At 40.7% G+C, this 18,897-nt stretch overlaps 1 protein-coding gene across 2 annotated transcripts in view; it reads right to left on the minus strand.

The window, feature by feature from the left end:
• LOC120563126 (mannosyl-oligosaccharide 1,2-alpha-mannosidase IA) overlaps window positions 1-18,897 on the minus strand; it is a 233,180-nt gene that overhangs the window by 129,467 nt on the left and 84,816 nt on the right. For both annotated transcript variants that reach the window (XM_039807245.1, XM_039807246.1), the window contains exon 2: window positions 3,761-3,857. In XM_039807245.1, the coding sequence (XP_039663179.1) occupies window positions 3,761-3,857 (97 nt within the window). The remainder of the gene's footprint in view (window positions 1-3,760; window positions 3,858-18,897) is intronic.

The raw sequence follows: 18,897 nt of genomic DNA on the forward strand, positions 1-18,897 counted from the left end.
AAGTTTTTTTTTCTTTTTTTTAAGAAACACATCAAGCACAACCTTCTTTAAATCACTCTACATCACAATGTTAACACAATTACTGTGGGGCAGTTTTGTAGTCGAGTCACCGAATGTAGAGACCTAGTCAAGTCTTGAGTCCCCAGTGTTCGAGTCCAAGTCCAAGTCACCAAAGAAGAGTGAGTCGACTCCGAGTCACCATTACCTGAGTTTGAGTCCGAGTCGAGTCTCGAGTCCCCAGCGTTTGAGGTCGAGTCGTCAAGGTTGAGTCTGCGTTGAATTCCACCCTGGCACCTTTAAAGAGCTGATATACTAATAAAAGAGGGTCTACATTAAACAAAAATGACACCACTGTCACCATTGCAAAGGGAATTTATTTACGGACTTTTTTTCTTAACAACGTTCAGCGGTGCTCTTTCCAGCATTGGACGTAAAATTTATGTAGGCGAACTTCACGATCCGGGGCGCATCTCTCTGCATTTTCCAAATGTGAACATGGAGTAGGGAGCCCGTGAATCATGCCCTACAGTTGCATATATCAATATCAATTCCTTTGTTACGAGAGTAGTGAAAATAAGAGCGAGAATGCAGCATTAAATGAGTGACGTCAGGTAGTGTGTTGTCAAGCAAGGAGAGCGAGCGGTAGCGGTGTCCGACTGAGAAGCGTGTGAGTGGCTGTGAGGAAAAAGCGAGAGAGAAAAAGAGATCCCAAAGACGATGTAAAGTGAGTTAACAGTTAACAATAAACTTCTCAATATATGGTGGCTTCATCATTTGTTAATAATGTCGGTGGAGTAAAGGGTGTTACCCCCAAAAAGTACATCAGCCCTGGATGGAGCTTCTCCCCAGCTGCTTCCCAGACTGTCTTGGCGCCCGAAACAGGAAAAGTGTAACATCTTATATAAATTTTTCATAACCCATTTAGTCAGAAACTTCGTCCAACGTCTGAGTCCTTTTTTCATGAATTCTCAAGTCAGATTTTATATCTCCTCGAGTCCAAGTACAAGTCATCAGTCCGCGAGTCCAAGTCAAGTCACAAGTCCAGAGAATAGAGACTCAAGTCGGACTTGAGTCCCAGTCCAGCACTCTAGAACTCCATCACTGCTGTGGGGAACATAATTAAAGCATGATATGGCTTGATCCCGTACAATACAGCTATCTAGGGTAGTAGTGATGATATCAATGAATAAAAATCAGACGCTGAGCTATAAATCAAAACCTTCAGCAGATGCACACAGTATGGCAGGACTCCCTGCATCCTGGATAAATCCAGCTTAAGTGGACCAAACCAGCTAAAACAGGAGTTGGATAGCTTGTGAGAACGAGCACCAACGTGATGCTGACATTGCTCTGTTTGTACAGGATCTTACAGTAATATATAGTGATCGTTGCTAATGTGCTTACCATCACAATTTAATAAGATGATATCAAGGCTCATTTCTTTGAGTCTGCTTGGAGTCTACATTCTGCCCTCCAGCAGTCAGACATTGCCTAATGCAGCTTTAACACAAACAAATCACAGAAACGGATTATCAGCATCTCTGTCATTCCTTTATCAAGTTTTAGTATTGACAACAGTACAGTCAGTTAGTTTTCAATGTCCTTGGCTGTTATTCCTTCCTAATGATGCGTTGCATTGCAAGTGGTGTACAGAAGTAGAAGATGCCTTGATAACTTACCTGAAGGAAAACTAACAGATCTCTATTTACAGTATATGTAAAAGCCATTTGATAAATACCTGCGAGTGTGAATTTGGCTTTATGTATTTTGGGCACTTATTCAATTTGTTGACAAGTTATTTATTTTTTTATCTTTTGGTAACTGATGCAGGCTCCAGTGGGCGCATATCTGTTAGTGAAAGCACTCGGTAATAAAATGTTAATATAAATGCAGTTACATAAAAATTAAGGTGTTCTGTTGATTCTTATTAAACGTATTTGACAACAAAGATGGACTAAATTGTGAGAGAGATAAACTGAATTGATACAACTCAAACAAGGCTATGAGGTTTATTTCATGAGGACACAAAATCATCTTGTGCCACTGAAATGGTAAAATGTATTTTATATGCATTTGTTTTTTTCCCCCCCTTTCTGTGGGCACTCCTGGGCTTCATAAGCACTAAATGCACCACCATCAACTCCTCTTATTGCTTGAACTCTAACTCATCAACAGCTTACTTCAAAACCTCACTCACCTTTACTGGCATATGTTGAGATTTGTATTTCCTTACTCTTTGTACATCGTATCTAACTTTCAGGGACGGGTGAACAAACAGATTCACTTACAAATCCTTTTATCACCAAAAATGCACTTTGCGTTCTGTCTGAACACTGGCCTACTCATTGAATGGAGCAGTGTCTTGGACAGGTTTAGAAAAAAAGCTGCTCTTAACTTCAGGCAAAAATAAGGTTGTGTATGATCTTTTTGGTGGATTTCATCAGAAAATATATCTGGAATGTTTGCTTTGAAATATAACACCTATCACACGATTTAAGGACAGTGCTTCAAAGGCATTCCTCTTAACTTGGAACTTGGCCATCTCGGGGGAATGAGAGCAGCAAAGAGAGGTTGCATCATCACATTAAGAATCCAGAGTCCCTACAGATGTGATGGAGAGAGACCTCCTGTATGGAAGACCGTACCCGTCCAAGTCTTATTAAAAACTGATCCGCCTTTTATTAAAGGCTTCTTTATGGGATTTCTCTCTGGCTCAGCAGTGTGAACTGACTGATATGCTCCACTGAGAGGACCTGAGGCCCCCTGCAGATCTGGCTCCAATTAGAGGCTGCTGGAGACCCGAGACACCCCTGGCGGGTTGTGAGGCTTTCCATGCTGAGTGAAAGGTAAGGAAGATATGGTGACAGAAGCTCACTGAGGCGCAAACAGGTGCAACCTGTTACCTTTGCAATTGACAGCTCAAAACCGGTAAAGAATAGAAGCTTCTTTCATTTATCTTATTCATTATGCTTTTTTCCTCCTTTTAACTGCTAGTTAAACTGTTGCTGTCAGTCTTGATCGATGAAAGTGTCTCAGAAGAAGCCGATCACAATCTCCCGGAGCCCAAGTTGACATCTTTAAAAGTTTTTGTTTCTGACCCAGAGATTAAAACCCAAAGAAAAAGCTAGAACTAAAATTGTTCTGGCCTTTTTGCTTAATAAATGGTTTAAATGATAATTCAAAGCTGTGTGTATAACTTTTGTGCTTTAGAGAAATTGTGATTTATTTTGTTAATGACACACATCTTTTTCCTAGTTTCAGGGTAACAAATATGCTTCCATTCCACTTGAGGAAAGTGGTTTCTTTATTTCAGCAGCCTCACTTACATATTTTTGCTCGTGTCTCAATATTTCTAAACTTGCTAGTTCTTGGCTTTTTGCTTGTTGTCGTTAGTGAAAGTCCAGGGGAAAAAAAGCCCCCCGAAAATTTGTGAGCGTGTGAAAGTTTGTTGAAGAAAGCTGGGAATTCTACTCATTTTCCATTTTTAATACATGTTTGTTTTTAAATCTCAAGTTTTAAGGCTGGTAGAGTATAGTAGAGAGAGATCATTCACCTGAAATAACTAAAATGTTCAGCAACTAATTCTTCCACGTAAGTAACATCATGAAAATATATATCCCCGTTTAGTTTTAGTCTTTCTTTGTCCAGTTTTGGGCATAAAACCTTTCCAGAAAAAAAAAAGGTCAACAGGTTTTCGGGGAAAGACAGCTACATGACCTTTCTGGCCTTTTGAGCCTCGAGCAAAAATGCTGACACTCACCAAACATGTTGCCAATATGTCCATTTCTTGTCAAAGGCCGCAGCTCATTCTTGCCCCAGGCATAGCGCTTGTAGTTGTCCCAGGCAAACTTCATCATCTGCAACATAAACAGACATACCGGTCAATGGGCTGACAGCAGAGCAACACACCTCCAGACACAGACGTAATTAAATTGGTAGCGCTCAAAGGCAAAGGGATTGATAGCTTGTTGATCAGACAGGATTAAGGACAGGAGTGCAATTAACACACAAAACTGCACCGCTCAACCCATAAGATTGACATTTCCCCTGCAGCTTCTCCTCCTAAATTGAAAAATGCCAGTAGATGAAAAGCAAGTTTAATAGATAAGAACTCATCTTGGGAGGAAAAGGTATTTCTGAATTGATGCTCTGTACTCCTCCCCAGATGCTACTGAAATAAAAATTAAGTGGATGTGATGTGAAGAAGGAAACCGTCTTTGATGCAGCAAAACAGAGAAAGCGAGACAGGGAAGTAATTTCAGGGGAAAAGCCCACAGTTGAGTGACGCATCTCTGCCTGCAGTGATAGTTACAATTAGCTTAGAAGCATGTAAGGACTGTAAAAGAGAGTTGGTTTTTATTAATCAAATAAATTCACAAACATCAAAAAAGAAAACACAAAAAGGAGCAGCATGCTCACAATGGCAATGCCAGCGCACACAGGTGCTGGATCAAAAAACTAATTCAAAGTAAAAGTCAGAATCTTCACACTATACTGATAGCTCCCAGCCCCTTACATTTTATCTTACAGAACAACATTTCAATCTATCAGAGATCTTCATCAGGCAAATAGATATCACAAAGCAAAAGCAATATATAGACAATGACAATGCAACCAGACTTGTGTTCCGCAGGCGTAATTTTTAACATGTTCACTACTTAAGTTTAGCGTGATAGCATGCTCACATTTGCCTATTAGAACTAAATACAAAGTACAACCAAGGCTCGTGGGATTGCCATTAGTTTTGCAGGTATTTGGTCATGAACCAAAGTTCTGGATAAATGAAGAGTTTGACCTGATGATGGCGCTGGATTAAAAGTCATGGGATCACTAAGGCCGGCTGCACACTGGCTGTGGCGAGAGCGTGGCGTTTTCTATGTCTTTGCACACCAGAAACGTGTCTGACGTGGCGCTGCTGCTGCTAGCCTTGTCTGTACACATGTATGTTTCCCATTGATAGAATGAAATACCATGTTAAACATAAATATATACAGATTTGATTACAGCAAAGACAACGTTGGCAGTATTGACGGCAAAATAGGCTACAGAATATTTTGTTCTGTATTGACAGATGCAATATTTGAAAATCAATATATATTTTTTTAAATTACATTTATATCTGCATTTATGTAAAAACCTAGAGACTTTCAAACATCAACATGTCATTTATTAAATGTATTTGGGTCAAAATGACAAACATCTTTTCCTATTCTATTTTGTCTGGAAACGCATCCAACACGCTTGCGTGTCACGCGACAAATAGGCGTCGGTCCTATTTCTAGCATGCACGCGTGTCACGCAGGCAGTGTGCAAGCTCTAACCGGTGTAGTATCTGAAGAGCCTATAAGGTTAAAGTCTGTATAAAGCTCAAATGTGCTGAGAAATCATGAGCACTGTGTTAGGGATGTAAGTTCAATGATTTTCCTCTCAGCAGAGTGATGTGTTGAAGAGGATGTCCTATTTGATTCTGAGCTCTATATATATATATATATATATATATATATATATATATATATATATATATATATATATATATATATATATATATATATATATACATATATACACATACATATATACATACATACATATATACATACATACATATATACATACATATATATACACATATATACACATATACAAACATATATATATACACATATATACAAACATATATATATACACATATATACAAACATATATATATACACATATATACACACACACATATACATACACACACACACACACACACACACACACACACACACACACACACACACACACACACACACACACACACACACAAATACACACACACACACATATACACACACACACATACATACACACACACATATACATATACACACATATACATACATACACATATACATACATACACATATACATATACACATATACATATATACATATACATATATATACATATACATACATATATATATACATACACATATACATATATATATACACACATATACATATATATATATATATATAAGTTTAAATGTTTGTTTAAGTTTAAATGTCTTAAAGTCTTTATATCTCACACCACCATCACTTTGTTGTTATGGAAATAAACTTAGATGAATACACGCTTTTTGGTTCTTTATATTTTCTAGTTTGCATTAATGTCTGATGTATGACAATAGAGCAGTAGTCACGTAAGCCGTATTTCCTGATGATTCAGCTGCTATCATTACTTTGCCAGCCAAGCAGATGGATTTCTGTTCTTTTTAAAATAAATGAGAAAACACTTTCTTCAAAGTGATGCCATGATGTATGTGCATAACAATTGTCTTCAGCACGATCAAACAAACGAATAGAGGGGGTACCCTCCACGCAATCTGTCGAAAGCTGGACAGATAGTCGCAGATTTGATTATTTAGTTTTTCCAAGGTAACACGACGTCATCTGTATCACCAATGCTACATGAGACTCCTGGCTCTCCTGAGGTGGGCTCGAATAAGCCTGTGAGAAATAGACAGCATGAATCCGATTACCTCTGACATGGCTTCCAACTGAAAATCCTCTCACCCTAAAAAGCCTGTTTGTGTAGACACGTCAAAGAATACAGAGCTCCAACCATTTCTCACACTAAAACAACCACAGTGTCCATAAAATACATGTTCAAATAAATGTATGAAAACAGCGACTACAGGGTCAGGGAGCTGAGATCTGATTACAGCTGCATTGTATGTCAAAATAAACTCTTCTGAAGCCTTTGTGCCAGTTTGATTTGTGATTTGGCATTTGTTCCGCAACACATTAAAGCACCATGTACTAAAAAAAAAAAAAAAAACATTCACAGAACAGAAGAAGCAACACATTAGGGTCATTTTGGTTTGTTTTTAAATCCAGAGTATGGCATGAAATCTGAGAAAGCAGCATTTCAAACAGTGTTTTTTCTATTTACTTTTGTAAATACTAATAATGTATGCAGCAGCAAGCTCACAGAATGTGAAAAATAAGCACACAATATGATTAAAGGGAATACCACCAATAAATCTTAAGGTGGTAATAGGTAGACAACATTTTCTATAGAAAGTGTTGGAAGAACAAAAATACCCGGTGCCAGTCCGATTGTCCACCCAGAATAAAAAACAGCAAATATCTCAGGTTATATTTAAAACTTACTCCATTTTTCTTTTCTTTTTGTTGCCATCCTGTCTCGCTCATTTGGCAGCTTTAAAAGCAAAAGAACAAAAGTGTAACGAAAAAAGCGTTAGCACAAAATGTTAGAACTCTGTGTTCCTCTGCGTTTATGTACGTCATACGCTCTTAGCAGAAATGATCAAGTGGCATGATGGAACCGGCGAGGGAAGCAGGACTTTATGACCGTCATTAAATAAATGTTGGTGAAAGTAGAAAACAGGCAGATGGTGCGCTCAAACTGCATGACTGAAGGAAAAGAAAATGTAAAATGGCAGCATTAATCAGCGGTGACATGACTCTAAACGATGCTAAAAGAAAGGATTTAATGCAGCTGGCATTGAGAAATTATGATGGGCATTTGACACTTTTTTTGTGAGGTTTTATAGAAGATTTATCAAAACAATAAGTAACTGATTAATCGGTAATGGAAAAAAAGAAGTTTTTGGGATTGCTACATAACTTGTCACAAAGAATATCCTGACAAAGTTAAATTTAAGACCTATTTATTACCACACAGCATGCAATTTAATACCCGTTTCATGATCATACCGGCCAAAGTATGAATGGATAATCAGTAGGCCTAGAATTATGTATCATTATACCACTTTTATTTTCCAGTACTTCCCAGCAGGATATGAAAATAATTCCTAATGATATAGTTAATCAAATAAAGGCAACCTCGACCTGGATAAGCAGGACATAATTATATGGATTAATCAAATGAAAATGATAACTTAATTTAGTTTTTGCTAAAAATTAAGTGTTAAAAAAATATTGTTAAAAAAATACCTGTTTAGGAAACTAAATGCAAGGCTTTTTAAGACTTTTGTACTATACAAGGAAAAGCTTTGTTTTCATGCCAAAATGTAAGCACGATCAAACTCACACTCCATAAGAATACATGGCTCAGCTTCCTGCTGCTACACACTGAAGCTGTGTCACTCCAATGAAAGGGCAAACGTAGGTATCTGGCATCGTGTTTTCACATCCCTGCTGTTGTGCGCTGCACAGGGTCAAAGTGTGGGAGGACCCAGATCACAAACCCGTAGGATTGCTGATGTAACAACCCATCATCGCAGAACACAACACACACAGCACTAATCAATACCTGCAGCCACGGCCGAGCACGCCGCCCCCAACACTGCTTCTCCGAGAGAGCGAATGGATGAATGATTCCTTTCCAGGGGCACAAAAAGCAGACATGATTGGACAGGACACTGACAAATCTTTGTTTAAACTAATTGGCTGGTTGTTGGGCAGAGGAGATCAATAAGTGAACACAGAGCCAGTGATTAAAATGAACCAGGGACTGACAAGGGGATACAACGTGCCTTCTACCAGAAGTCATGCACTGCTGATCACGCGATCAAGGATAGTCACGCATCAACCAGATCATAACAGTGACACAAGCAGTTGCATAAGTGATTACATTTACGCCGCATCAACTCAAAAGCCTTTATGAAAATCCCTGAGGAATGGTTCCATTATATGCAACACAAACACAGGCAGAGCCTGGAAAATCCTGAAACTGCAGCAATATTCCATTTCCTTCTCCTCTTTAAAGAAAAAAAAAAAAATGTATTGCTCTTTTTATATCCCCCAAAACTATACAAAAAAAACCAACATGTCTACTCTCAAAATTCACTGAACGAGCTATGCTTTGCAATACTGAAAATCAACTAGCCTATGTTTCTAGTGTAGACTGCAACACTCCCAGAGGAAATGACACCATAGGAGGGTACAATTATCTCAGTGCGGGTCCTCGCCTTCCTAAAAAAATAGGCCCAGCATGGACACAGAACCGGCCTGCAGGTTGTTTTTTTTCTTTCTCGGTATCGTTCAAAGCAATACCGAGCTTCTCTGGACAGACAACTAGAGAGGCACTGGTGTATCACAGAAAGAAGATAACGTACAAACACCACCTTGATAGTCTGCTGTGTCAACATTAAAAGTACAGGAGTTTAGGAGTTCAAACTACGTTCAACTCGGGTATACAGTAACTGGCTTTTAAAAGCTTGTTTCATCGGTCACTGCAAAAATGAGACTTATCTAACAAGGTCAAATATTTAACAATTTCAAAGGCTGATGCGGTGGCAAAGAACCATCTGGCACACAGCAGAGCCAATCTGAACTAAGGTTTCTTTGAGGCAAAGATGGAAATAAAGGAGAGATAACGAGCAACTTCTAAAGCAACAGAGGAAGAGATGGTATAATGAGATGTTGCCGAAGGGAGAGGTCTGAATCTGGAGTTTAGATGAAGTGATAAGTCTTCTGAAGGCTAAGGCTGTGCTAATATTTTAATAATCTAACCAATGGGGATAACAATTATCTGCATGGGGGTCTCCACACTGGATTATTCCTAACGAGTAGAACTGTTTTATCCTCTTTTTCATATATATATATATATATATATATATATATATATATATATATATATATATATATATATATATATATATATATATATAAATTCCCATTGTTATTATATCTGCTCTGAAAAAGACACTTCCTGATTGAATGTCTGAACACAGAGAGAGAAAACAAACATAAGGCAAAAACAAAAGAATCAGCAAACTGAAAATCAAACAAAAATATCAGTAGGCAATAATTGATTACTGTCCGTCACTGCATCGATGCTGAATCATCCACGTCCACATCGCGGCAATGATTAATTTCAACACCCCTAGTTACCATCTATTCCACAAAAGCGGAATATATATTTTACAATAAGAAACTCACTGTGGTCGTCGCTAATTAGCAAACAGAGTGTAAAGTGGGTTGCACCACCAGTGAAGATCACTACACTGGTTCATTAAAAACAAGGTACTGACAGCTGGGCTTGGACTCAGTGGCCCCTGCGTGGCCCACGAGAGGTAGCTGTGCAGAGATTAACTGGTGGGCTGAACAATTTGTATCTTATTCTGGATTCCTAATTAGAGCAGATCTTTTGCTTAAGGCACAACAGTCCTCACCCCTCCTGATATCACCAATTTGTGCAACTTGTGGGTTTCTTTAAAGAACCCTGCTGTGGAAAATCGCAGCACTACACACTACACGCTGATATAAGCAGAAAATGTTTTACACAAGAGAGGTACATATTAGATATTTGTGATACATACACATCATGCAAAATTATAAAATACAAGCATAAAATACAATGTGTTGGAATCTGTATGTGACGACAGAAAAGCAGGACCACACCATTACTACTGCTGCGGCAGGTAAGAACTGAGCTACATCCTGCTAATGAACCTGCATTATAGCACGCGCTATACTCTTACATGTTTATGAGAAAGTTGAGGAGAACAAAAGCAAAACCAAGCAAAATGGGAATATGCATACAGTATACCCAGAGTCTCACTTGCAGATAGCTGAAGATATGGTAGCTCAAGATTTTTTTAAATTTTTTTTAAGGATTGAGAAATATTTCAGACTCCTTGTGTTGTGGAGTGTTACAACCTTAAAAAGAGCTTCAGTGTAGTGGTTATACAACATGGAAATATACTTCTAGGATTCCATTTCAGGAGCTTGATTCCCACTGGGACCATCCATGTTGAAAATGTACGCACTTGTGGTGCCATCTGGCACTTTGGATAAGAGCATCCTACAAGCAGCACGCAGTATGCGACCAGAAACAACCCACTATACGCAAGTTTTCAAGTCTCCGAAATTGGTCATACAGTATGCAGTGTCTTACTAGTACAAATTTGGAGGAGAGTGGGATCCCCTCACAAAAAGGGATGTTGAGGTTCATTATGTTCTGAACAAACTCAGCTACAAGTACAACAACTTTCATAATCATACTATAGTCCACCACATCCGATGTCATGGTTAAATTAAAGGATCAGTAACAGCACATAGTTACATATTCAGAATGCCAGAGTATAACACATAGCAGTTAGCTGAGTAAGAACAAATGGAAAAGAAAAAAAGCATGCAAGGAAAGTAAAGAATAAGAAAAAGATGTTCACGTTTGATTATTAATGAGCCACAGCTTTAACCGCTCAGTAAAAGAAAGCTCATGGAGAGTCCATTCTTCATCGATTTTGCTACTGTATTCACAGAATGCAGTCGCTTTTCTCAAAACATTTGACAAAACTGTGTAAGCCATGCTGACCACAGACCTCTTTCTTAGCTAAGACAACATGAATCACTTCATACCACATGAACGAGAGTCTTATAAATAAACATAAAAGCATGCCTCAAAGCACACTTGACACTTTCCCAGCCTGCAAGTGTTGTAATGCAGTTGTTATGTTTGGTTCCGTGAGCGAAGCTTCCCTCTAATCTGAGGAGGCTTTGGGTGGATCATGGATAATAAATCATCCCAGCACCCTGGCATGGCAGCCCCGAGACACTGCTGCGTTAACGAGGTGCTGTGTCATCACCTGAAACCGAAGGAACCTTTGGCAGAGAAGATACAGAATCAGCTTTCCGCCACCGTTTCCCCCTGAACTCCCCCACCTTGACTCGCGCGTTCCCCTCCCGACACACTTCGTCCAGCTTCCAGCGTTAGACCTGCTCTGGAGCTCAGCCATTTCCTTCCTATTAGAACCACATTCATGGTGAGCGGTGACGGAGCCTTGCGGGTCTCCGAAGGCCAGTGAGGTCTCATCCTGAGTCAGCACAACACTGTGGTCAATTACAAGCAAGTCCCAAAACAAGAGCCAAAGTTGGACAGCCAGACAAACGCTGAGCTGCAGATCATTCATGCATGGAATTAATGAATGTCTGGAGTCAATCACAAAATCAGATGACCATATACATTAAATACAATGATATAGGATTGGTTCAGGAGTGTATGTGTGTGTGTAATGTAAAATGTGTAACTATACACCAAATATCCCAACAGACTTCTGATTAGAATATGCCTGCATAGTCCTTGTAATTAACAGTAACTGAGTCAGCAAGCCTTGGTACACTCATAAAATGCGTATACCCAGCTGCAAGAAATAATTTGAGCAAAATCAGTGTTCACTGAATCACTGCTACAACTGATGCGAACACATGGATTCGAGCTGTAAGCTTCAGTTTTGTTTTTGCAGATCATACTCAGACAATTAGCTTCCATGATGTTCATCCGATGTGATTTTTTGCTGCATTATTTTCAAGCCAACCGTTGGTATCCAACTTTTGAAATAACATTTTTTAGAGCATTTCAACAACTGAAATTTAAATCAATGTTAAGTCTTCACAATGTAAATTCACACTGGTGCTGTACCTGGTGGTACAATATGAGCACATACGTATGTATTTGCCTGTGTCCCTCTCTCTCCCTCTGGCAGGTGTCCTCGCCGCTCGCTCCAAAACGGATCATTAGGAGAGATACGTGGCCTGTGCCAAGTCGTCTCCTGAGCGTCTCCCACTGGTGGGTTGAGAGTTCCAAAGCGCATGAAAGATTCATGCCAAGAGACAGAGTCGCCACAAGGAGCCTATTAAAATGTCTGGACTCGGGTCTTCAATTGTTGAGGAGGTCGACCTGGAGTATTAATGTGCCTAAATGGCCCCAGTAGAGCCAGCTGATAAGTAATGAAGAGAAAGAGGGACATGACAATAGAGTTGTGAATAGACCTAAGTACTTTAAAACTGCTTTACAGTTTTTTTCAATTGCTTAAGCACAATTTTGAAAACAGGGACAGTCTTTTTCAAAACACTACACACAATTAGCACAACCACACACCCAATTAGCAGAACACCTCAGACCTTTTGCAAAATGAAACACTTTCACAAAAACTATACACTAATTTATAAAAAACATTTTGTTACCATATGAAACACACACGTTCCATATGACTTAATCCTGTTTGAACCAGTTAAACACTGCTGTTGCTAACCTAAAACACTTTTAGCAATTCTACTTCACAGTGATTAGAGTACTGTAAATGAAGTACACAGAGAAAGTGCAAATTTACAATAAGTTCACCAAACACTACACAAGACCAATGCTGCAGACTGAAGAAAATATCATTTATTTCTCTCCATATACCCAAATCAGTCAACAGGTCAACATGGAGAATCGCAACAAAACATGTCCCAGTTTTCATGCTACTACAGTAGCGTGCATAACACTGTTAGCTCAGCAAACAACAGACAAACATAATATACGGTATCCAGTACAGGTTACAATCACAAAAATACACAGAAATACACAGAAAAATACTAGACATTATCTCTTTGCCTAGCTGGATCTGGCCAGAGAATTTCATCAACATCACAGGCAAACATCCTCATTGGCAAGACAACCGTCTTGAATGTCGAATCCTTCCTTGCGCAGCTGCGGCATCGACTTGGTCACAGGCGACCTCCATGGCCTCAGTGAGGGGTACCTGAGCCTGGGGCCGGAGATTGTAAACCCTCGCGTGAATAAGGGCCACCTTCCTCCTTGTCGTTCTCGACCCTCAAATGTCACAGGGAGGGGTATCAAAAGTGCTGATATGGTGCATACAATGAGCAGCTGATTACTGTAACTGTAGACAGATTTTCTTTTACCTGTTTCCTTGTTGAAATGTCCTTATGACAGATGCCGCTGTATATCTGCTAAGATTTGGCTGAACTCTTAGTCCAGCCTCCCTCAGTGTCAATCCATGGTTCACAACATGGTCCACTAGTGTTGCGCAACTTTCATTTGATAAATTTGGTCCTCTTCTTCTTTGAGCATATTCTCCGGCTTCAGGTCTTCCTCTCCCTCTCCCTCCACCTCGGCCTCTACCTCTGGCTGGGCCTCTTCCTCTACCTCCTTCTCCTCCTCTGTGGATTCTCCCTCTCATTCTCAGTCTTCTTCTTCTGACTCCTTCCATTTTGGTTGAGGACAGGTGAACTTATCGGCTGCATTTTATATAGTGCTTTAACCTGATTGGTGTGTCTACAATTAAGTAGTCATGTGTTTTCATACCTGGTGGCTGTGTTTAACCAATTGGTTCATGAGTGTGTTCATTTGAAAGCCTTTGCTTTGAAATTGCAAGGAAATGACATCATGATAAATTTCTGTGTGTTTAGTGTTTTGCAAATCACTGTGTGATGTTTTGCAAAAAGTGTGAAGCTGACAATTTGCTTACAGTTGTGCAGATCTAGGCTAGTGTTTTGCTTCTTGAGTGTAAGGTTTTGCTACTTGTGGCAAAGTTTTAATTTTAGTGTGTAAGCAATTGTAAAAAACTGTAAAAGGAAGTTAGTATCAGAATAATAACATTTTAGGGCTTTGTCTTAAGATGGGCAGACACTGTGGCCCTCATTTATGAAACATGGGTACGACCTAAAACAGGCGTAGGACGGGCGTACACCAATTCCTACGCAAAGCTCGGCATTTATCAATTTGAATGTGAGCGTAGGCTGCGATAAAATGGGGGGAACCCTACTATAGGCTACACGGCAGAAAAAGTCTGCAACATTGTTTTTGCCTGTGGGGTTCTGCACAACATCGTGCAGGAAAACCGGGTGCCATAAATGTAGTGATGGAGCCAGATGACCCGATGCCCAGAGAGCAGTGTCCAGCACAGCCCCAACAGGAGACAGGATATTATCCCTCGCTTTTAAAAGGCATAGTGTTATGTTTGGCAAGGATACTCAATACAGGAAACATGACGATGCACAACATTTTTATTTGTTCTTCAGGTTTTCGTTTCTCTTTTAAAGTGTCTTTAATGGCCACAAGTGAACGATTTATTTTTGCCGTTGACTGACATTTCGGCTTGTTTTTCCAGCTCCTCTGCTGTCAGGAGAACGGGACGAGGTGGTGGTCCAGCACGGGGGGCGGAGGACACGCACTCTCCCTCAGCTGTTGCCTGGCTGACTCATGAAAAAAACACGAGTAAAATAAAAGACACTGCATAAACTCCGCTACTGTGTGTTTATTTAAATATAGGTACACCTACAGGCCTAAGAGACTGCAATATAAGCCTGTATATTACTATTAGGACTATAGCATACATATGTCAAGGATGTATAAATTAAATAAACTTCAGCTGGAGTCTGATTTACTACGGCAACACTGTTGACCGCATCAGTGATCTCTTTCCATCCCGCATTCTTTCTACAGCCTTTAATACCAGTTTTCAGGCTGCCAAATAGCATCAATCTCCACCTCTGAAAAGTGCCGCTTCTCAGTCGGATTACGTCTCGCCATGTCGTAAATTGTAGAGACGAGGCCTCAAAACCGAGAATATATCGAGGCGTGATATTTAAATGACGATCATTTCCAGCCGCTGCATTTATCAATGTACGACCATTCTTACGCTCCGATTGGTGTGAAACGAATGTTTCATGAATCACACGTGAAGCCTGTCGTAAGAGGATTTCTGCGGTCATATCTGCGCTGGTTTCTACGTTAGGTTGATAAATGAGGGCCTGTGCGTTTTGAATAATCGTGAACGTTGCACACGACACGTTTTAATCGCCTTTCTGCACGTCCACCTGCAGGCTGCGGCTCAGGTGGGAAGAGCGGTTGCCTACCACTTGGAAGGTTGGTGGTTCGATCCCTGGCCCTGCAGTCTCATGTCGAAGTGGCCCTGAGCAAGACACTGAACCCTGAATTGCTCCAGATGCTGTGCCATCGGAGTGTAAATGTGTGTGAATGTTTATCTGATGAGCACGGGGCACCTTGTACGGTAGCCTCAGCCACAGTATGTGAATGGAGAATGGTGCCTGTGCTATGTAAAAGCGCTTTGAGTAGTCGTTCAGACTAGAAAAGTTCTATATAAATACGTTTACATTTAACGTAAACATAAACACTGATCCCCAGGTTGGTGTCTTCCCACAATTCAAATGAAGTTGTTTTCAAACAAGAAGATCGCATCCTTAACATCCATCCATCCATCCATCCATCTTAGTCCGCTTATCTGGGGTCGGGTTGCGGGGCCAGCAGCTCCAGCAGGGGACCCCAAACTTCCCTTTCCCGAGCCACATTAACCAGCTCTGACTGGGGGATCCCAAGGCGTTCCCAGGCCAGGTTGGAGATATAATCCCTCCACCTAGTCCTGGGTCTTCCCCGAGGCCTCCTCCCAGCTGGACGTGCCTGGAACACCTCCCGAGGGAGGAGCCCAGGGGGCATCCTTACCAGATGCCCAAACCACCTCAACTGGCTCCTTTCCACGCAAAGGAACAGCGGCTCTACTCCGAGTTCCTCACGGATGACTGAGCTTCTCACCCTATCTCTAAGGGAGATGCCAGCCACCCTCCTGAGGAAACCCATTTTGTACCCTGGATCTCGTTCTTTTGGTCATGACCCAGCCTTCATGACCATAGGTGAGGGTAGGAACGGAAATTTACCGGTAGATCGAGAGCTTTGCCTTCTGGCTCAGCTTTCTTTTTGTCACAACGGTGTGATAAAGTGAATGTAATACCGCCCACGCTGCGACTATTCTCCGACCAATCTCCCGCTCCATTGTCCCCTCACTCCCGAGACCCCAAGGTACTTGAACTCCTTCACCTGGGGTAAGGACTCAGTCCCTTAACAATCCTTAACAATGTTATCAAAAAAGCGAGAAGGGAAGCATTACTTTCACCAAAAAGTTAGCGAATACCTAGTAAACACTGAGCATTTAGCAGCTTAAGAGTCAGCTATTTCAGAAAACAGAGCTAAGAGGAGAGCAAATATTGACCTTAGGTTTGCCAGGTGAAAGATGCATGACTTCAAATCAATTCTAGTGTTCTATCTCTGTGTCTGCTGTTATCTTATGAGCAAAGGTGTTAAGAATCAAAAGGAACAATCTTTTTTTTTTCTACAAAAAATGTAAGTAAATGAAGGTGAAGTTATTAAACTATAAAGAACTTGTGTAGAATTCACAGATTTGTTTTAGCTACAAATGCCACATACACTATGAAGTGTATGTCTGCATACTCAGAGCTTCAACAGCACTCACTATTTGGGTGCCAACTTGATTGAACCACTGGATTAAGAATTGTAATAACCGAGATGCTGTTTCTTCAAACATTCAGGTTTGTCTGCATAAGAGCGTTTTCCCCTCCTTTCGGTTTTTCTTGGATCACCGAGCCGACCCAATCAATAGACCTTTCCAGAAAAGTTAATGTAATCTGGGTAGAGAGCTGAGTGGTCTCTAAACTTTGTGGAATAACAGGAACTTTCACAAGAATATATCACAGATCAAAGAATTCTCCAGAAAACCTCTAACCTGCAGCTGTCCTCCCCTCTCACTCATCTTGCTGACAGCAGCTCTCCCCGCAAAAACAAGCTCGTAAGGAAATTACAAGGGTGGTGCGTGCGGAAAATGAGGGGGTTAGTGAAAGCAAAAATAAACCATTACAGGATTTTTACAGTATCATTAGAAAGAGTAGAAGGCAGAAAAAAAGACAAAGACAAAGGAGCAGGGGAGAAGGGAAGTGAAAGAAGGACATACAGAGGAGTGGGAAGTAATTTGTCTGAAAGAAATTGCCAATTTGAGTGTGCTGCCTGGGGATAAGGTTCCACCCTGGGAACCACACAGTATCCTGTGTGGATCATAATGGTGAGCCCACTGTGCTTATTACTAGGGATGTCACGAGAACCGTTACTTTGGTACCAACTCAGTACCAAAATTCGGAAAACATTTTTCCAGGTACCGGGGGCAGTATATACGCCTAACGTTAAAAATGTTCTAGATTTGCCGGCGGCTTTCATGACTTCACCTGGAACTCCCAAATCGGAGTGTAAATGTGTGTGAATGTTTATCTGATGAGCAGGGGGCACCTTGTACGGCAGCGTCAGCCACAGTATGTGAATGGAGAATGGTGCCTGTGCTATGTAAAAGCGCTTTGAGTAGTCGTTCAGACTAGAAAAGTTCTATATAAATACGTTTACATTTAACGTAAACATAAACACTGATCCCCAGGTTGGTGTCTTCCCACAATTCAAATGAAGTTGTTTTCAAACAAGAAGATCGCATCCTTAACATCCATCCATCCATCCATCCATCCTAGTCCGCTTATCTGGGGTCGGTTCGCGGGGCCAGCAGCTCCAGCAAGGGACCCCAAACTCAGTACCAACTCAGTACCAAAATTCGGAAAACATTTTTCCAGGTACCGGGGGCAGTATATATGCCTAACGTTAAAAAGGTTCTAGATTAACGGCGGCGGCTTTCATGACTTCACCTGGAACTCCCAAACCGCAAGTGAGTCTATTTCTCTCTACCGTTGTTTATCCCAACCCAACATGTGCTCCGATAGCGCTTGTTTTAACGGACCTCTATAACATCAGCTAGCTTTAACCAGCCCACGGTTCTTTGTGAAAAAAAAACAACAGCAGAGAGAAACAGACGGAACTACTGTAAACATGCGTGCTGTCTGGGAGGTCCGGGTGAAGTCATGAAAGACGGTACCGTACGCTGGCTGTGTGGTGATGCCAGGCTTCAAAGCAACGGGCTGTGGGGTCCAGAAGACTGACGTTTTCGCTTTTGTAAATCACGCTCTCCTTGCCCCCTCCACTCCACACCATAACAGGAAGTTGAAACTGAAAGAAAACACTGAAAGAAGAGTGACATGACGCTGTCCCCCCGCCCCAATATTTAAATAAAGGAATTCATGTTTATTGTAATGTAAAGTATTATTATTTTCTTCCTTTTTTTTTCCCCCACACACACACACACACACACACACACACACACACAAACACACACACACACACAACACACACACACACACACACACACACACACACACACACAGTGGTATCGACTTTAGTATTGTGTATTTTTGTTAGCATCGGTACTGAAAACTAGATTTTTGGTA

Source organism: Perca fluviatilis, chromosome 7 (assembly GCF_010015445.1).
Source record: "Perca fluviatilis chromosome 7, GENO_Pfluv_1.0, whole genome shotgun sequence".
In the NCBI taxonomy this organism is placed as follows: Eukaryota; Metazoa; Chordata; class Actinopteri; order Perciformes; family Percidae; genus Perca; species Perca fluviatilis.